Source organism: Haliotis asinina, chromosome 6 (genome assembly GCF_037392515.1).
Source record: "Haliotis asinina isolate JCU_RB_2024 chromosome 6, JCU_Hal_asi_v2, whole genome shotgun sequence".
Lineage (NCBI taxonomy): Eukaryota > Metazoa > Mollusca > Gastropoda > Lepetellida > Haliotidae > Haliotis > Haliotis asinina.
Window position 1 is genome coordinate 18868554 of NC_090285.1, and position 22362 is coordinate 18890915.

The 22362-nt window shown below is 38.8% G+C and overlaps 1 protein-coding gene across 2 annotated transcripts in view; it reads left to right on the forward strand.

The window, feature by feature from the left end:
- LOC137287666 (rho GTPase-activating protein gacF-like) overlaps window positions 1-22362 on the forward strand; it is a 237826-nt gene that overhangs the window by 72602 nt on the left and 142862 nt on the right. For both annotated transcript variants that reach the window (XM_067820053.1, XM_067820052.1), the window contains exons 3-4: window positions 8909-9110; window positions 16376-16472. In XM_067820053.1, coding sequence (XP_067676154.1) covers window positions 8909-9110; window positions 16376-16472 — 299 coding nt within the window. The remainder of the gene's footprint in view (window positions 1-8908; window positions 9111-16375; window positions 16473-22362) is intronic.

The window sequence follows — 22362 nt, forward strand, 5'->3', positions numbered from 1 at the left end:
GACCTATAAGCTTTTATTTCAAAATGTTGAATCAGGTGAAATATTTCTGCTTGAGAGTCAGTTGGTTCATGTCACTTTGTCGTTGTGATTATGTTGGTGGGGTAGCCTAATGGATAAGGTGTTCATTCGTCACATTCAAGACCTTGGGTTGGTTCCCCACATGAGAACAATGTGTATGAAGCCCATTTCTTGTTAGCTTGCCCGCCAGTCTGGTCACTCACTCACTCTCACTCGCTTCTCACTCTCACCCTCACACTCTCACACTCTCACACTCACTCACTCACTCACTCACTCACTGTAATGAACAACTGACTCCCTTGGTGCAGGCCTGTTCATTTACATTTACATAAAGCTTGAACAAGAGTATACAGGGTATTGCTTGGTCACAATGGCTAATCTGTATGGACATTGTGAACAGGTGACATCAGGTAACCAGCTCTTTGGTGTGATGTGGCTTATGATGTATATAATACTACAGTCACTGTGTGTCACATTGCTCCACAGAAGCTGAAAACCTGCTTTGCTGCTACTGCATGGAAATATTTTGATGTTTTTTTCTAAATCCTCTGATGTACAAAAAACGAGGAGAACTGTCCCTGGCTCACACAACCACCCACTGACAAGTCAAGCAGATAATTGTAATTAACGAGGTTCTGGCAAGGTGCTTGTTGCAGTGTATATCTTACAGAAGTGCCAGAGGAAATAAAGGGATTTTTTCAGCACCATGTGCTGCCAAACAGTGACACTCGGCAACTTGTGTTGTGCAGGAATCATGGTCTGACTGACAGGAACTGCAGGTGGATTCTACCAGACCTGTGATGGTGCTGAATATATTGCTTGTCTACAGTATTAAGTGTGCAGATTTACAACCATCACTGTTATGATGCAGCATTTAATGGTTGTTTCTAATGTTCCGATTTACTGATGGTTCTGCATGTCATGTTTTTTTTTAGTGTTCAATTTACTAATGGTACAGCATTATTGGTTGCTCTAAGTATTGAGTGTTGAGATTTACTGATGGTTCAGCATTTATTGGCTGCTCTAAGTGTTGAGTGTTCAGATTTGTGTTACAGCATTTCTTGCTTGATTTAAGTATTAAGTGTTCAAATTTATTTGTGGTACTGCACTTCTTGGTTGATTTAAGTGTTGAGTGTTCAGATTTATTTGTGATTTATTATTGGTTGTAGTAGTGTCATTTTAGGTATATGTTGCTTGTCTTAGTGTGTTAAGTACCCAATCATAATGTAATGAATGAGTCAAAGTCTGGGAGTAAATAAGTGGTTAAATATGTTTGAGAGTAACTGAAACAGACTTTTTTCTGTTTTCATCCTCAGCAACCTCAAACGCTTCCTTTAAACTTGGCAGGTTGCATAAATGCACAAGAAGCATGAAGACAGTTTCTACGAGATCAGCAAACTATTAGGAATAATGCTGATTATCTGTCCCGAGGGAGGGAATGGTGTTAATCCCAAACTTACACCAATTATTCATGAGGGACAGATAATCCATAATCCTTGGTTCCCAGCCTGCTGTACTATATATGGCTTATTGACATTTTAAGCCATAATGAGAAATATATACTGAACAGCAAAACAATTTCAGAAAAATGAAATCTCATAAAAGTATTATTAACCATTCATATTTATGTCTTCTATTGACAAAAAAAGTGTTGCATTTCTTTTGCTGTTCAGTATATGTGACATTTTAGCCTGACAGTGAACCTTGGCTGAAGACAGTCTATTGTTTAGATGGCAGCCTGTGATCAATCTGTGATGTCAGTAATGATGGATGACTGGCGTATTTTTAACAACATTTTAGTTCTGTGACATTGGGCTTCAACTGACCAATCAGCATTAAGAATCTCCAGGACACTCAGAATACATCAGAATATCATTACACATGACAATCCTAATCTAATCTGGAATATTCTCTGTCTAACCATATATGTCTGCAGGGGAGAAGAGTAAATCAAGGTCGAGGTTGTCAGCTGGCTAATCATAAACATGAGCAAACACTTAATTACTGGACTTTCCTATGTTACACAGCCAAGGACTTTTATACAGGTGGAGGGAGGAAGCCTCATGTCCTCAGCAAGTGGATTCTTTAACAACTGGATTTTACAGTTTGACTGATCCAAGGATTAATGTACCAGTCTATGAAGAATGAAACTGAGGTCATGTCCAAAGCAGGCAAACACTCAAACTACTATGCTACGCTATCTGACTGATCCAAGGATTAATCACATATGAAAATATAATCTGAAAGCAATCAGCCATTTTAAATAAGTTTACCCTTTAGTGACAAAAGAGCTTTTAACTGTGCCTGAAGGTCTTGATTTGCAAAAATCCAAAGCATCTTAAATTAAACTTTAGGCCAGACCAATTTATTTCTTGTTTTAAGAATTTTTTTCCCCAGGAAACCCAAAAGTAGGAGAGGACAAAAAATTAAAATAAAATCACCAATCAAAGTAATGTTCCTTCAAAATACTCAAAGTATTTTACTTTTGGCAATTTATAAAACGTATATGGAGCAAAAAAAAAACACTCTGAAAAGATTTTCTTGTACGTTTACATTGCTGCCAATAAAAAAATTTCTCTTTTTAGTTGTTTTCTTATTCTTGAAAAAATACATGAGGCGGATCTGTAAAGCATGAAATAAGATTGGTCTGGCCTTACAGAAACAATGACATTTGTGAAAGTACATGTGATCGAAGGTAACCAATGATGGCCAGTTATTGGCCAAAATAGTGTCCAAATATTTCCGTGTTCACTCAACGCCCAAGAGAAAAGATTATGACCCTCCCCTTGAAATCTCTCTTGTAGCCATGTGTTGCCCAGAGGCTTAGTGGACAGTCAGTCATGACAGTTGCGATGTTGACACATGGAATACTCGACATCGTATATGGGTTAACCACTTGCTATCCTTGTAATGTAAACATGTGATGGCATTCTCACATTGCATAAACGTATGACACTGTACCTGTTCCTGATTGAAGTCCAGGTATTTGGAACTTGTCTGGCAGATGTTGTCTGTGGAAATGATCGTATATAGGTAATGTACCATTGATTCGTTGCAAAACTGGAAATCGGGATTGGTGAAATCAGGATTTACTTTTTGTGTTAATATTTTCTGTTTTTGCAGGGGGCAAATGAAAATCATGGAAGGAATTGTTTCATATCTGTTGAAATAATACAGTTGATTTTATATACAGTTATTTGTGAATTAGTTTTTAAAATGTTTATTTTGTAAAAGATGTTTCATGAACATTATATATTCATGCCTGAAATGAGAAAACATCTTTGCTTGGCTTCATTTTAAGAGCAAACAACCTTCTATGCAAGCCATTATTTCCTGACTTCCTCAGGTTATCTGATTTAATGTTATATTTTCTAGAACAAAAGTGGTTGTTAGGGAAATAGTTTCAGCTTTGACCATGAAGGTGCCTCATCAGCTAAGGATCATCATGGTGACACTGATGAGAATGTAACATCTAGTCCATGGCAGTTCCACGAGATCTAGCTTTCATTTGTTGTAATTCCTAAGATCCTATGATGATTAGTTTATCTGAATAGTGTCAGGTAGATTCTCTCAACTGAGTATAAGTAATACATAATTAAACGTAGGTGAATGTACACAAGCTGAATTAATGTATAATAAATATACATTTCTTTGGAAGTTATGTAATAACATATTTTATGACATACACTTGTGGGGTTTATACATCCTATTGCAAATGCTTCTTAGAAAATCTACCCAACCTACCCATGCTTTTCACAAGAGGTGATTAACAGAGTCAGACTGGCTAACAGTTAGATGCTTGCCATGGAATCCCAATTGTGTTGATAGATGCTCATGATGTCAGTCACTGGATTATTTGGTCTGGACTTCATTATTTACAGAATGCTCTCATATTGCCGGAATATTGATGCAATAACCAAACAAAAACAAAGAAAACTCAAGCAGTCACTGTTACAATGGTAACATGACTGATAACAAACAAATATTTCAAGTCAAGATAAAATGTACAACAGTTGTTTATATTACAAGGTACTTAGATCATTGTAGCTTTCATTCTTGTTGAGGAGCAGTGGAATATCCTACTGGTTAAAACATTTGTTCATCGTAGCCAAGACCTGGGTTTGATTCCCCACATGGGTACAGTATGTGAAGTTTATTTCTGCTGTCCACCACTGTGATATTGGTTTTGCAATTGGATAATGCAAAGGGGCATAAGAAATAAACTCATTCACTCGCTCATTCACATAGACTTCCCTGGAGTTAGTGCTATGATCACTGAACAGAAACAGGCCTAAACCTCCATGAATCCATCACAGCCATCCACAGAATCCATCCAGCCTTGGGGTATATTAGTGGTAGTTCAGCATCAGCAACTTGGAGGATAATTGCTATAACACCTCTGACCTCATGCCCATCCTAATTACCACATTATTATCACCTCAGCTTCTTCCTGCGTGTGTTGTTTTCACAGTGATCAGTGAGTAAAAAAAAAGGCCATACACCACTTTTAGCAATATTCCAGTGGAATATCATGACAGGGACACCTTAAAAATGGGTTTCACACATCTGTAAGGGATCATAATCCTAACCCTAACCCTATATACATTCCTGCACATATACTTGAACCTAACACTGCAATATTTGGTACACCAACGGAATGCCAGATACCTACCAGCCATACTGTTTAGTGTAACTTCACCCTAGCGCTAACCCTAACACTAACCCTAATCCTAAACCTAATTAACCTAAACCTAAACCTAAGTCTAACCCTGCAATATACCGGATGCCTACCAGCCATATTGTTTAGTGTCACTTCACCCTAATGCTAACCCTAACCTTAACCCTAACCTTAAACCTAACCCTAAACCTGTACCTACAGATAAACTTGAGCCCTACCCTAACACTAGTCCTAAACAAAAGTAACTGCTTTTAAAGATGGCAGAAAGTGTCCGGTATTTTGTATTCTTACCCGGTATTATTTGCTGTGTATGCCTGTGGACCACACACTGATGTGAGAAAGGATGTTCAACTGGAATGGAAGTCTGATGGTGTCATTATGGCTTTTCGGAACATGTTACATTATTTGAAAGTTAATATTAGCTCAGTAATTGGTTACTGTACATTATTCTGTTAAAGAAAACACCTAGCATTCTCATAACTCAAAGGTTTGCATTGCTGCTGTCTTGAATGTTCATTTGAAAACCTTTCATGCATGTCATCTTGGATCCTTATTGAATATTAAAATAAATATATGAGGCAATTCATTCAAGTTCATCGAGTTAATTACACCTTCCAATAAAATAGCATATTTCATAACAATTATTGATATTATATTGATTTTCAAGCGCTTTTCCCATCGTAAATCAGGTCAGAAGAGCCACCCCTATGATGATTAATTTTCGGATAACAATAATGTCATTACACTTGGAGGTTGTGGTGACTCACTGTGAGTTCAGGGATAGTGGTAAGGGAATTAGTACGTATATCTACAATGGGTACATCTATAGGTGATGTGTGAGTCAGGTCGACTTTGATGAGGTTGATACATTTCATTCTGGTTGGTGAAGCAGATAATAAAGCAACATTGTAGTCATGAGATGTAGGAAGATTTGAGACCAGCTTAGCAAAGTGGTATTGCTTGATTTCATGCAAACATGTCAGATACACTGGCTGGGTTGCTGTAAATTGGTGACTGGTGCTGAGAAATGTGTTGAATAGAAAGTCCAAGTTATTGATGGTTTTGTTGTCAAGGCAATGTGATGGCTGTTGCCTTCAGATGTTGATGCATCGGCGATGAGAGAAAAATAAGGCTGCTAGATTTCCCTTGGACGTGTTGGATATATTTCGGTTGAGTAACGAAAACAAGGATGCAGAATGATATGGAACATGGATGTGCTGTAGCAAGATCCTTTGATCATTTAGTTGTCCAGACCAAGTGATGGCAGTTGCCATCATATGTTGAAGTGTCAAAGATGAGAGAAAAATAAGACTGCCTCTTTTCACGTGGACATATAAGATGTAATTTTGATGAGTAACGAAAACATGGACGCTGAACAATGTGTGAGATGTTTTGAATGAAGGTCCTTTGGTGTTTTTATATTTGTCAAGGCCATTTGATGGCTGTTGCCTTCAGATGTTGAAGTGTCAGAGATCCTGAAAGACTGTTGGATTTCCTACAGATCTGTTGACTGTTGAGTTACGAACACATGGAATAATACTGTGGAACAAAGATTTGTTGAATTGACGTCCTTTTTGGTTTTGTGAAGTGTTGAAGATAAGAGGAAAAAAAGGACTGTTGGATTTTATACAGACCTGTTTGATATGGTTCTACTGAGTAATAAAAACATGAATGTGAAGTGATATTATGGAGCATACGTGTGTTGAAAGTAGATCTTTTATGGTTTTGTTGTCAAGACCAAGGGATGGGTGAAACCTTGAAATGTTGAAAACATCAGAGATGAGAGACCAAAAACAATGCTGCTTTCTTAGGAACACTGTGGAAACATATTTATTGAGTATGGAAACATGGATGAAGAAGATATTTTGAAACAAAGATGTGTTGAATAGTCCTTTGATAATTTGATAGTCAAGGCCATGTAATGTCATGAGAAGTTGAAATGTCAGTGATGAGAGAGAAGAATAAAGCTGCTTCATACAAATCTGTTGGAAATACATTTGTTGAGAGATGAAGAGAAGGACATGGAATGATATTGTGAAACACAGATGTGGTGAATGCAAGTCAGTGATGGTTATGTTTCTAGCCTGTGGGATATGTATTATCAGGATTCCGTTATGATGAACGTAACAGATTGCCCTTGCTAAAGTTGTTCAGGAAATAATCTGTACAGATGTATGGAGTTGGCTTCTCTTGGATAGCTGGATGTCATATCTGACATGAATGTTACACATAAGTAAAATTTGTTTCAGGTTTCTGATTTCTGTTGACGTGGCATGTTTTGAAATGGAGTTAATTTCTAATGGTAATATCCTTACAACTACTGTTGAAACAAGTGTAGATATAGTCACCAGTGTTCCTTATAGAAAAGGTGATACCACTGTGATGTCATTAGGTTATTGCTGATAGTGGTGCTGTATTCACTCGCTCAGTCACTCTTATGCAACAGAATATGTCTTTTACTGAAGAAAAATAGATAAAGTAGAAAACTGACATTTTCTTACCAGTATTTGTAATAGCAGTGGTGTAGTTGGACTTTGTCTGTCATTCCCAACACTTATACAAGGGTTATGTTCAGTTCATCATATGGTTTATGTTTTTTATTCAAGTAGCATCATTTGAGATCAAGGAAGTGCCCTTCATCGTATGTAGACAAATGTTTTCTACAGAATTCATATGGATGGTGTCAGCAAATGTGGTAACTAAGGTACGCTCTGAATTTGAATAGGTCTCTAGCTTTATTTTGGTGTTGTAAAGTGAACTTGCAGTGCTAGAGAACAGTCAACCTTGATTATATTCTGAATCACATTCTATGTGGAATAAAAGGTGAATGGTTATATAAAGGTTCAACATTAATATGAATAGATAATTGAAAATCAGTGAAGAGTCTAGGTGTTTGCGCAAGGAGTCAGCATGTCAACTAGTAAGAACTCATACAAAATGCCAGTTTGTCATTTGAAACAGGACTGGACATTTGATTTGAAACAATACTTTATTGAGGGCTCCTTGATTTCATTGTTATTCTGAAACTTTCATGATAACCCTTCCATAGTATCAATATATGTTGGTTGTTGTATATTGCATGCTATAAAGTACTGATGCCATGTAATAAGGTCTGTTGTGAATCTCAGTCATTCCTGGTGTTTGTAGAGTTTGAGATGATCCGTTAATTAGTTACATCTCGAGACGTTACACAAACCTTCGACTGAGGGTAAATACTGTCTCTACAGAGGGAGATGTCCAGTGAGGAGACATTGTTATAGCATTGAGTTGAAGTGTCCAGAAAATGTCACAAGATGGTGGCAGGATGTGATATGAATGTTGAATTTAGACGTCTGTATTTGAATAAATGTTGTTGGATTGTTGTGAAGACTTGTAGGTTGGAGGATTACTGGTCTTATTCATACATCTGAAGAGGTTGTAGATCTGTGTGTTAGAAAATAACCTTATGTCAACAGTTTGAGATGTTCTGGAAATAACACCGAAATGGCTTCCATGAAATCAAAATGGCTTCCATGAAACATTTGCAAAGTCAGCTCTTTCTGTTAGCAATTTGAGGATTACATTGTGATAGGATACTGAGTGATTCAAACTGTGGTACCATGAAAGAACTTTGTTCTCTGAAATATGGACTGTGTCATATCTCCTTTGTGTACTACGACAAAAGTGTGTCTCATTTAATTTATCCATCAGTGACATTGTCTCATCTTTGCTTGGTACAGCTACAGAAGTGTGTCTCATTTGAATTATGCATAAGTGACAGTGTCTCATCTGTGTTGTGCACATCTGGACCAAGCGTCTCATTTGATTTTATCAACCAATGACAGCGTTTCATCTTTTATTGTATACAGCAATGAAAGTGTGTCACACTTGAATTATCCATCACTGACAGTGTCTCATCTTTATTAAACAAAGTGTGTCTGATTTTGATTTTCCATCAGTGACACTGTCGTGTGTATCTGGAGTAGAGTGTCAACCAAAATGTAATTTGTCAGCCAAAGACTGTGTCTCATTTTTGTTGTGTAGAGCAACAAGGTTGTATGTGTCTCCATGAAAGGCAGTATCACATTTCTGCCTGCAAATGACAAGAGTTTTGTTTCTGACATTAATTTCTTCATCAAAGACAATGTATCATTTGTGCTTCACATAACGAGACTCTTGTGTCGGACATTAATTCCTTCATCAATGACAATGTCTTGTTTGTGCTGTGTACAGTTGAGTGGCCGTGATGAGACACACCTGAAGACGTTGTACGTTGATGCTGCGATGGAGTACAAAGTCAGCAGCTACCGTGTCATCGTCGCATCCACCAAGTCCATCCTCAAGCTGGACAATGGCAGCCCAACAGTTACCAAATCATTTGAAAACATGTTTGAAAAATATGAGTCTGTGGATCCATCGGCACAAAAGTCAGAGGGTGAGTAAACATTGAACATTTTAATAGCTCCTGTTAGTTACAAGATGCTACAAGGAGTCATGTGGAGTAAAAAATATTGCACTTTCTGAAAAAAAAATTCTCTCCATCTCTTTCTCCTCTCTTTTTCTTCTCTTTCAGATTTTCTTTTCTTTTTGATTCATTGATTCATTCATTCAGCAGGATTTATATTATTCATGAGGACTGATAAAAATCATTCTCTCACTCACTACTCACTTTTCCTTCTTTTATTCATTCACTCACACACTCATACACTTATTCACTCACAGAGCAGGGATTTTATGACTGTAATTATTCATTTTGCTAAATGTATTATGAAGAATAACCAATGAGCTATGAAGAATTAGGAATCACCAGTCGAGAGTGAAGGAATGTAATCCTCATGCCCCTCCTTTCACAAGCCACACCTTTTACTAGTCTTTCATTCATTCACAACATGAGAAGATCCGGGTCAGAATTGGTCATCAGTAGCCCATTCTTGTCGTAAGTGGTGACTAACGGGTTTAGGTGGTCAGACTGACTTGATTGACACATGTCATTGTATCACTGAATAGATGCTTATGCTGTTGATCACTGGATTGTCTTGTCCAGATTCAGTTATTGACATGTAGCTTTAATATTACGGCGTAAAACTAAACCCACCCATTCATTTGTTCATTCACAAGGGATTGACAATCCAATACACTTTTGAGACAGGTTATGAAGGCAGACACAAAGACATCCTACAGAGAAAGTGCTACTCTCAAATAAGTACTGCCAAAATAATGATGTACTGAAAAAGTCAGACAGTTCTTCCCATGATCTTTCTTCAGTTAGTTGTAGTCTGTATCCTTCTTAGTATTTCCTATAGGTAGTGTGTGAGCTTAGCTTTAAGCTGCTTTTTGATATATTCCACTATCACAGCAGCTGACACCAGAAATGCTTCATATATTGTATTCATGTGGGGAATTAAACCTGGCTGCTTGGCGTGATGAGCAAACACTTTAACCATTAGTCCACCCCACCACCCATATGTCCAAGGGAGTTTCCATCAGCCTTAACTTGTTCTGTTGGCTTTGTTGTCAGAGATACTGCATGCACTGCAAAATACTCCATGTACCTTTATGTATGCTAGTACAAATATATACTGGCTGTTGAAGATTCTGGTTTCAACAGGTTTACAGGAACTCATGCTCGCTGTTAGAGGCCTGGGTCTTCCAACTTTGTTCCTGTATGTCATCATATTGCAATTATTTAGATCAGTGCTCATGACATCACTCACTGGTTTGACTGGCCCAGAATTTTTTTCCATATTTCTTTGTTTTGGCACAGATGTGTCCATTGGCCCCTGGTACAACATTGATTGGTCCATTACACAAGTATATAGATATAGGGTATTAGAGAGATGTATACGAGATAGTGCACTTAACTACATCATGTCCAAGCTGTGAAGCATGGAAAATAAAACAACCTAGTTTTGTAAAAACATGTTCAAATGGAAGACAGCGTATTATATTTTGTCACCGAAGGATCATGTTCATGGTACTTCATCAAATTGATGCTCATGAGATCACTCACTGGATTGTCTGGCACAAAATTCAAAATTCATTCTCATCATCTAGCTGGTATGTTTCTGACTGCAACAGTAATAAATAATTTGAAATTTGTTTTTGTTTAAATAAAATAAAAAAGTTGTAAAAAAATGTTTCTCCCTTTTGACATTGATGAATAATTTAATCAGAGTCCAGTACAGATGTATGACAACAGGTTTGTCCAGCGATCTACGATGACCGATGACCATAACTTCCACACTTTAACATAGACTAATATTAGTTGTAGTGCTCAGGGAATGGACCTTCATCATGGAAGATGGAAATGATCAGATGTCTCAAAACATCTCTCAACTCTTTACCTTTTGCACCCCTTGCCTGGAACTAAATGTGGCTGATTTCACACCTCTCTCCCAAACATCAGCATGTGAGTGCCAGTCACTTTGATACATGGGGATAAAAGTGGACAGTTTCACATCAAGCAGATCCGTTTCTGTTCCTTTCATCGCTACAGTTACACAGACTTCAACGCTTCAGGGTTGATTTTGAAATGATTTTGGTAAAGGGAGATCTGAATCAGTACAGATGAAGTAATTAAAGTCCTTTATCTGTTATGAGCAGCAATTAATATTTCCTGCTGAAGCTGTTTCAAATATTTATAAAAGAATTCCTGTTTATTGGCTGTCTTTTGTGTATAGTGCCTTGCTTTAGTAACAGGCTCTTCATGATTTAATTTCAATGAAAATAAGTTGAAAAAAGACAAGACATTTCTAATAATATTTTTTTTTAATTATTTGTCTTGTAATGCCATACTGATACTTTGACTGGCGTTATTATAGGTGGGGTAATGTACAGCACAATGTAAGTGGATCAACATCATCATAATCATCATTATTGGGTGGTGGGGTAGCCTAGTGGTTAAAGTGTTCGCTCATCACACCAAAGACCCGGATTTGGTGTCCCCCTCTCTGTGATATTGCTTGAACATTGCTAAAAATGGCATAAAACCATTTACTCACTCATCATCATGATTGTAACATCTTGTCATTACAACCACCATAACAACCTGCATCATCATCATCATCATCATCATCATCATCATCATCATCGTTGTCAGTAACATCTTGTATTTACAACCACCATAACAACCTCCATCATCGTCATCATCACATCATCATCATCATCATGATTGTAACATCTTGTCATTACAACCTCCATAACAACCTCCATGATCATCGTCGTCATCATCATCATCATCATCATCATCATCATCGTTGTCAGTAACATCTTGTATTTACAACCGCCATCATCGTCATCATGATTGTAACATCTTGTCATTATAACCTCCATAACAATCTCCATGATCATCGTCATCTGCATCACCATCATCATCATTATCATCTTCATCATCATAATTCTAACACAGATGCCTTGATGACTACACATTGGTAAATATATGAATGAACCTCCATCGTCATCGTCATCATCGTCAGTAACATATTGTAATTATAACCACCATAACAACGTTCATCATTGTCATCGTCGTCGTCATCATCATCATCATCATCATCATCGTCATCATCGTCAGTAACATCTTGTAATTATAACCACCGTAACAACCTTCATCATCATCATCATCATCATCATTGTCGTCATCGTCAGTAACATCTTGTAATTATAACCACCGTAACAACCTTCATCATCATCATCATCATCATCATCATCATCGTTGTCAGTAACATCTTGTCATTATAGGCACCATAACAACGTCCATGATCATCGTCATCTGCATCACCATCATCATCATCATCATCATCATTATCATCTTCATCATCATAATTGTAACACAGATGCCTTGATGACTACATATTGATAAATATATGAATGAGGTAGCAGAGTTTCCCCCAATGCTAGAATGTCAGGAAACCGTCTATTGTTCCACCTTCAGCTAAAGCATTGACCCAAGTGTGGGCAGGTATGTTGTCTACGTATGTTAGCAGGTGTAACGATGCCCCTCCCCTGCTGCCCCCTAGTGGCAGACATGCTGTGCGGTCTCGTCTTTCGGCTGGCATTTACCCACTGCAAGCTGAAAAAAGTCGGTGAGCACAGCTTCTTGTCAGGGTGCAGATCCCATGGCGCCATTGACATGGCACCAGATGGAACATGCTACATAGGTTTGGTATTCTGTTATCACGCCAGAAATATCACGGACATTTGAATGAACCAAGGTCATTCGGTGAGGTTCAGCAAATACAAGACTGTCATATATACATGTACCCTTATGAGGATTCAGTGAGAGGCAGTTGGAAGTGGGTCAGGAATCACTTCAGTGGATAAAAAAGGAGTCTAGACAGTCGTGGAAGTGGATGAGCGTAGGGTGGATGAGTGTAGTAGGGTCGATATGGGTAAGGAACCAGTCTAGAGGATGGAAATGGGAGAGGAACCAGTCTAGAAGGGTGGAAACCACAACCAGTCCAGAGTATTGTTAGTAGGGAAGGAAACAGTTTTGAAGGGTAGATCAGTGGTTAAGGAACTAGCCACAAGGATGGATTTGGGTGAGGAACCACTCTGGATGATGAAAGTGGGAGAAGAACCAGTACTTGAAACCTGTCAAGTGGATGGAAGAGTGATAAACCAGTCTAGTGGATTGTGGGTGGTGGGTATGTGAGGAACCATTCTAAAGGGCCATGCAAGTGGATTAGGATACAGATTAGAAATGGTAAAAAAAATGACTGGCAGATGAGTGTATAATATATCAAATATGTCTCATTTCACTCTTGACAGAAGTCATCAGTGGGTGCAGGCTGTGGATTAAGCACTACATGTCAAATTTACATTTCAAACAAGAGGGAAAAGCCTGTGTTCCTACAGGCCCAGTCGTCCATCAGTAATATATTCCAGTCAGCTATACTCCGCTTGGTGTGGCTGCTTGTTCAAGCATACGGCATGCATCACTCTCTTTGTTGATTATTTGCTTGAATGCACAGAAACAAGATCACCCACTGAGATATAAACAATAAATAAAGTAGATGCTAATGGGGTATCAGACCTAAAGGATAAAATTGTAGCATTTCATTTAATCACTCACTCACTCTCTTGCTCACTCACTCACTCTATGCTAATGCATGTCATCACTCACTATTGATGTGAAACAATAATTTCTCTTTGGTAGTTTTGCTCAATGTTACATCTCCAATCTTTTTCAGTAATCAATCGGTATTTCGTAAATGATTATAGATCTCTATGGTCTATATCAATAGGCATACCTTCTAACAGGAAGTACCAACATTTGGTTTCATGCAGTGACAGATCTCAGATTGTCCAGTCACTGTCCACTTCACCATGAGAGGGAGACAAGAAATTGAACACAAGAAAATTACAGGCAGCATGTTGCATGACATCCACATGTTCACTTGAATAATAGCATATGGAACTGTTCATTTCTGCCAAAATGAGGACGTCTGCCACCAATAAGGATCCCACAGTAGCTGCAAGGCAGAGATGTTTCAGTTGAAGTCAAGGTGAAACAACACCATCAACGGCACGTAAACGGACTGGATGCTATCCGAGATGACATCACATGTTCCATATTGGCGTGGTGAATGTACGTCTGACAGTGTAGGTGGAGGCTGGTCATGAGCACAGGAAGCGTGCCTTGAAGAGCGTACGATTGTTTCTCTTCTATCTATTAACTCGGCACTGGTATTTACTCTCAAAGCAAAGGGTAGAGAAACAGCTTGAAGCTCTACTTTATCGCCTTTTTGTATCAGTTTATGACAGCCTGAATCAATACTAGCGCATGGGCAGGATAGGAAAGTATTTTATCTTTGACTAGAAAGAAGAGAAATATTTACCTGTGCTGGTGTGGTGAGAGCTGAAGGGAATTAATAGACCTTTATTTGTGTCCTAATTTCTCTTGACCTTTGTATTTTAATATATTTATCTGGAGCTGTCAGAGGTTGATGTTTTCAGAATCCCACTACATGGTAAATCTCACAAAGACACTGGAAAACAAGTAAATCAGGATTTCTTTATTAAGAGGTCTGTAAATAATAAAGTCTGAACAATCCAGTGATCAACAGCATGAGCATCGACCTTTGCAATTGGGATACAATGACATATGTCAAACAAGTCAGCGAACCTGACCCCCCCGATTCTGCTAGTTACCTCTTACAACAAGCATGGTTTACCCAGATCTTCATTTCGTTTGAGTAGAACTCATCCAGAATTTTCAAGTGATTCTTTTGGAAACATGATACTGATACAGAAACACATGAATGTTTTTCCAGCTGCACATATTTACATATGATATGAAAGAGCTGTGGTAGCAGCTAAAAGGGGTTAAAAATATATATATATACTGACATAAAACAGTTATCAAGCATGTCATTAGCTAATGGATTTGGGTTAATGTATTTCGGAATGAGAATGTCACATATATAAACAACACCAAACAGATTTTGTCGGAATGCTTAAACAGAACATACACAGAATATTTCACAGATCAGTGGACTACGATGTCACGTCTCTTAGTAGCATCTGGTTTTTCCCACCTTTTATAGGTCACAGATATCACTTCCTGTCATCCACCTTCATGTAGAAAAAAGATGTATGACTGAGACTAATATTACTGACTTGACTTATATTTTTGTGATAACTTGTGACTGTCAATCTCTAGCCTGTTAACATCAGCTCACCATCTGCCAACTCACCATACATCATACCAATGTAGTCATGCTTTTAACCATTCAATTCATACACTATGAGACCGACCCATCTGTCCATCAGTGTTACCTCATATAATCCATCCATCCATCCATCCACCCATCCATCCATCCAATCACCAATCCATCCATCCATCCATCCAATCACCAGTCCATGTGGTTGAAGTGTTGCTTGTCACACTAAAGACCTGGCTTTGATTCCCCACATGGGGTCAATCTGTGAATTATTGCCATTTCCGATTATTGCTAAAATAGACATAAAACTAGGCCCAGTCGCTTGAATCACATCAGTTGTCACTCACGGTAATTTCAGATTATTAAGGGGGATTATTAAGTGGATGTTCAAATTTGTTATCAAACCATGTAGCTGTGATATGCTTGTGTCCGCTTCCACCCACCCAATCAGTGATCAGTGAATATATACAATTCCCATGCACTTATCACTTCCATCAACTGGCCTTCATTGTTTTCAGTATGAAAGGCCTCAAAGAGGCTCTATGTGCTGAGGTTGAACTATTAAACCAGTGCTTTGCCTACTTTCAGTCAACTCCTCAATTTAACAGTGTTCCTTCCACCTTTCAAGAGTAATGAGTATTGTGGCTAAACTATTTGGTGACAGCATCTCACATTTGCTTGCAATCTGCCCCTCTATGGATATTTATCATGTTTGGCCACTACACTGTCATTGGCCCTGAACAAGCATACAAATATCATGCTAGCACATAATCTTGGCTCCATGCCATAAAAGGTCATTCAGTTGATAAAAGAATTTTTCTTTCACCTGTAACTTTTGTTTACCTGTCAAGGTGCAAATTAAGAGCAGGCCGAACAATTGTACGAAAGTTAACTTCAGCCTTAAAGTTCGTGTAAAGTGTAGCATGGGCTCTATCGGTGTTGACAGACTTGATGGGCCTATTGCAACTGTTATTTACTTTTTGACTTTTAGTCATTAACAAAATAATCAAACTGGATTTTATATTTTTCTCGGCTCTAGATCCGCGGTTTCGGCTTGCGGAAGAGCTACTGCAGACAGAGCGGGATTACTGTAGCAACCTACAATGCATCTTCGACTGCTATGCAGAACCACTCAGGTGCGTACATGTCTTCACTGTCTCAGTAGATCAACTTCATTTGTTTTCAGCCTGTTTTCAGCTTTGGTAATTTCTGTTGAGGAATTTTGAGTGATTCTTTAATTTTCTCATCACTGCTGTTTTTGGTTCTTGTTATTTTGCTAGAATAATTATAGTTACTTAGATTTGGAATGCTGTTTAAGAATTAGTGTGTTTGGACAAGGAAATTGTGTTTTTTGTTCTGCTATATTATGTGACTAGATTCCTTATTTTTGTTTTTGAATAGCATGTGGAATTTTTTGTAAAGATAAGTATTTTGAGGATCATTTAGGAATGAAATAATTTTTGGTTTGAAGTTCGTGGGTCCAGACTTAAATCCTCATGAAAATGGCTGCCTCGCGGTTAGGTTTTTATTTCTGATGGTCAACTTGGTGCCGCCAAACCATCTGCCAAGTCTACATCTACCTTCCTCTCCACCTCACCCTATCCCATACCCCATACCCCATACCCCATACCCCTCACACCCCACACACCACACACCACACACACCACACACCATGCCCCACACACCCCACACAACACACAACACACAACACACACCACACTTACTGCCTGCAAATTCCATTGTAATTTCCACCTAACCTGTTCAGTGATGCTTAATGTATGATAGTTTCCCATTCCACACTCATCATACAGAGGGCTGCTGGGGTAGTCTAGTGGGTAAGGCATTAGCTTGTCATGCTGAAGATCCATTTAAAGTACTCCACATTGTCTCAATATGTGATATTGCTAGACTATTGCTATAAGCAGCGTAGAACTAAACCTACTCTCACTCACTCATCATACAGAGAACCAGAATTATCTCAATAGAGTCAGCAAAACATCAGGGATGTGTGTTGTAGATCAAGAGCAATTTTTGTCTCAACCAAGTCCATCTGCTGCAGTTTCTAAATCTTTTACAGACTACCTTGCCCCACCATCTGTTGCAGTTGTCTCTAAATATTTTACAGACTACCTTGCCCCACCAGCTGCTACATTCTAACCAAAGACGACTTTCCCCACCTACCACAAACTACCTCGCCCCACTAGCTTCTGGGGCCACTCCCCCTAACCCACTAATATCTACCTTCCCCACCAGCTTTTGGAAGTTTGTCCAATCCCCGGCCCCTACCCTGCCTCACTAGCTTCTGAAACCTCCCCAGTCCCCAACGCCATCCATCCCTACCCACCCACCACACACTGCCGTACCCTACCAGCTAATGGATCCTACCCTTCCCTTACCACCCACCACAAACTACCCTGTCCCACCATGTAAGGGAGCCAGCCCTAGACCCAGCCCTCCCTACCCACCACAAACTACCTTGCTCCACATGTAATGGAGCCAGCCCTAGCCCCAGCCCTCCCTACCCACCACAAACTACCTTGCCCCACATGTAATGGAGCCAGCCCTAGCCCCAGCCCTCTCCACCCACCACAAACTACCCTTCCCCACAGGGTAAAAGAGTCAGCCCAAGCCCGAGTCTTCCCTACACACCACAAACTACCCTTCCCCACCAGGTAACAGAGCCGCCCTAGCCCCAGCCCTCCCCACCCATCACAAACTACCCTTCCCCACCTGGTAACAGAGCCAGCCCTAGCCCCAGCCCTCCCTACCCACCACAAATTACCCTTCCCCACCAGGTAACAGAGCCAGCCCTAGCCCCAGCCCTCCCTACCCACCACAAATTACCCTTCCCCACCAGGTAACAGAGCCTGCCTTAGCCACAGCCCTCCCTACCCACCACAAATTACCCTTCCCCACCAGGTAACAGAGCCTGCCTTAGCCACAGCCCTCCCCACCCAAGCCACCTACACATCTTGTTGCCATCTTCCTGTATTTCCACTGTTGGCAGGTGCCCAGCAAGCTTCGTGTTGTTTGAGGATGATGAAACTGAACAGTGACGACAACAACAAACTTGCTTTAGGCAGTACCTGATATATCTGCCAGAGACAAAAAGGGGTGTTAAGATTTATAAACCACATGCAGGAACATTTCAGGAATAGAACATGGCACATCTTCAAAGATCTTTCAGAGATAATGGACCCACGACTCATTACAACCACCAAAAGAAAAATATAATTAAGATTCAAATCTAGAGAATTGTTTTTCTTTTATTGCAAGAAATTGAATTCTTCATCTGATAATATTTATAAATACTTATAATTCTTTGCGCTGATACGAACAATCAGCAGAGGTAATTTCCGTCTTGCACACAAATGACATGTAGGTGTTTATTCAAGGGCATCTCATTTGAGACTATTTCCTCAACTTGGCAGCCTTTATTTGCATCCATGGGAGAGACCTGTGAAGGTCACGGAGTAGAATAGGCCTTTAGCAACCCATTCTTGTCATAAAAGGCAACTATGTTTGTTGCAAGAGGCGACTAACGGAACTGGGTGGTCAGGCCCGCTGACTTGGTTGACTCATGTCATCGGTTCCCAGTGCACAGATCGATGCTCATGTTGGTGATCACTGGATTGTCTGATACAGACTGGATTATTTACAGACCGCCACCATGTAGGTGGAATATTGCTGAGTGCAGCGTAAAACTCAACTCACTCACTCACTCATTCCATGGGAGAACAGGTTTTCAGTACTCTCTACGTCACAAAAGCCCTAAAAGCAGTGGAGTAGCCTAGTGGTTAAAGCATTAAAGCGAAGACCCAGGTTCATTTCCCCACATGGTTACAATGTATGAAGCATATTTTGTGTGATATTGATATTGCTTTAATATTGCTAAAAGTGGTAAAAAAATTAACTTACTCACTCATAAAAGCCCCCTGTGGTGGACAAGATATAACCTGTCACCTGGCTTATTGTGGGTCACTGTGCCCTTGAGGCATGGAGAGCTGCTCATGCTCTCAGTCACTGGGTTCATTGGCCCAGCCAAGTGTTTCTGGTCACCAGGATACATGTCAGTTACATGTGACTAGATGGAACAACACTCACTCATTTACTCACTTATACACTCACTCAACAACCCAGTTGCACAACCACTAACTCAAGTACTCAACAACCCAATCACACAAACACTAACTCAAGTACTCAACAACCCAATCACACAAACACTAACTCAAGTACTCAACAACCCAATTGCACAACCACTGACTCAGGTACTCAACAACCCAGTTGCACAACCACTTACTCAAGTACTCAACAACTCAATTACACAACCACTAACTCAAGTACTCAACAACCCAATTGCACAACCACTAACTCAAGTACTCAACAACAGAATTACACAACCACTAACTCGCGTACTCAACAACTCAATTACACAACCACTAACTCAAGTACTCAACAACCCAATTACACAACCACTAACTCAAGTACACAACAACCCAATTGCACAACCACTAACTCAAGTACTCAACAACCCAATTACACAACCACTAACTCACGTACTCAACAACTCAATTACACAACCACTAACTTGGGTACTCAACAACCCAATTACACAACCACTAACTCGACCACTTAACAGCCCTCTAGTTTGCAGGTATGTATTTCACAGCAACAAACTTGTAATCTACAGATCTTTTCCGATCTATGATGAAAACAATAATCCAAAATCAAGTGTCAGAAAAATATAAAGATGAATTTTGTGAAAATGTCAAACTGTTAACGTGATCAGTGTAGCTCTTGGCCATTAATTATTCATGCAATATTATGAGAATAAAGTTAACATTTGAAAGAAATCACACTCTAAAATGAAAAAACAATACTGACAAACAACTTCATTAATGATTCTAAAAGATTGAAAGGAAATAAACTGTAAATGTATGTTCAACCTACAAGTTGTGTATGCAGCTGTTACATTGTTGACTACAGATAACCCTTATATCTTCACATGCTCTGTTAAGGCCAGTTAATAATGCCTTTCCAGCAAAGTTGAATAAAATCTATAATTAGTTGTGCATACTATCTTCATAACAAATTGTTAACATCTTTGCTGCAGTGTTTTATAAAATCCTTTTTAGTTTTCATTGTTTTATCCATTTAATGTATCTTCACAAAAAATGAAAATACAAATAAGTAAAAAAATACAGATGTCTATAATATTTTCATGGCAAATTTTTGACAGTTTAAATAAATAGGCGTCTTTTAATGTCCTGTTAAGCTGTACGTTTTAATAACTGCATTTTGAAGAACTGAGAACTTTTTCCAGTGTGAGAGGCCTCAATTTTCCCCACATCCTCTCTCCATTCTGGCTTCGAGGCTCCACCTCGACTCCGTCATGCTCCATCTTGGCTCCAAGTGCAAGTGAGGGAGCTGGTGTTCGCAGCAGGGGAGGCATGTATTATGCTCCGGTGCTATTGTGTTTGGCAAAATTCCTAAAGTTAGCTCTCTAAATAATGCCTGTGTACCATTCTTCAATTTAGCACGTGTTTATCAAATGATCAATCTCTCACATATTTGCTGTTCTCTTTTTGTAGTTCAGGTTAATTAAGAGCAAATGTTTTCTTGTTTTGTCATCAATTTATAGAATGTGGTTTTTAACATGTACATGACAAAACATGATGTGTTCTATTTTAGAGGTGAGAAATGAAACTAATTTATTACAACCTGAAGAAAGAACTTTTTGTGAACTATTTAAATAAATGCTTCAAATATCCCAGTGTGCACTTCTAGAATTTGTCCCAAAACGTTGCAAAAATAGTAATTAGTTGTATGAAAGCATCAGTAGATGCTGCAGAAAGTGTAATTTGAATAAATAAACATTTATCTATAAAAATAACTTCTTTCTCACTAACTTTTCACAATATATCATAAACATCGCCAATGTGACATTAAATATTACCTTAATCATTCATGAAGCTTCTCTCTAAGGTTACATTCATGAGGTACAGAATATTAACTTTTGTTGTAGAATCTGAACATTTCTGCCAGTCCACATATACAAAGCCATTTATCCTGCTGCACATATAGCTTCTTCAACCATACTGGTAACGTTTTCAGGAAAACTTGTAATATATAAACACATAATGTAATGAAGGACTTGCAAATACAAGGACACAAGGACCTTTAGTGGATCTTGTAACAATAAGATTTTGTGTTATTTTAAAAGAGAAAATTTTAAATTTGATTTGACCAGAATATACAAATTTTCTAATTTCTAAATCTAAAGGTGGGTGTAATGCAAGTAATAATATTTCTTTACTATAGCTGCTAATGATGTATTTCATGAGCTCATTGCTGTGTAGAGCTGGCTTACTATGTTGTACATTTATTGATATTGTAAACTGAAAACATTTAGAAACAGAAGACATCACAGTATAGTGTAATTTCTGGTTATTTTTTCAAAGGGCAATATTGAAATGCGATATGTAGGCTGGGGCACAAAAGAGTTCTCCCATGTTGCACCTGTCGGAAACATTGAAAACAAATATTATCCCAATCTTGTAAACATTTTCGCACAGACCGACACACCCTTATGCATTTCTTAGTTGTTTCAGTACAAACTTGCGGAAAGATATATAGCCTTACCCTGGATCAGATAGACACAGATCGAGGCAATCTCAGAATCAACATCGACAGAAGGTTTACATTGATGATCTGATATGCAGGTGTGGCATGAAACAGTCCATTGAACCTGATATGAAAGCGACTCTTGGAATTGTTTTGGGATATAAGAAAGAGGTTACTAGTATTTGGAAGGGTTTTCTTTAATAGCATTGTTTGATGAGGGGGGAATGACAGAATGGGGTATGTAGTGAGGCAGTGGTTGAAGAGTGGAAGATTTATGTAAAATGTGATGAGTGTTTTGAGATGGTTATTTATGGACTCCTGCTTTTGTTTGGGATCAAGTTTGGTTGGATGTTTCTGATTTCATGTGACTCAAACACACTGCTTATGTGCTTATTAGCCACA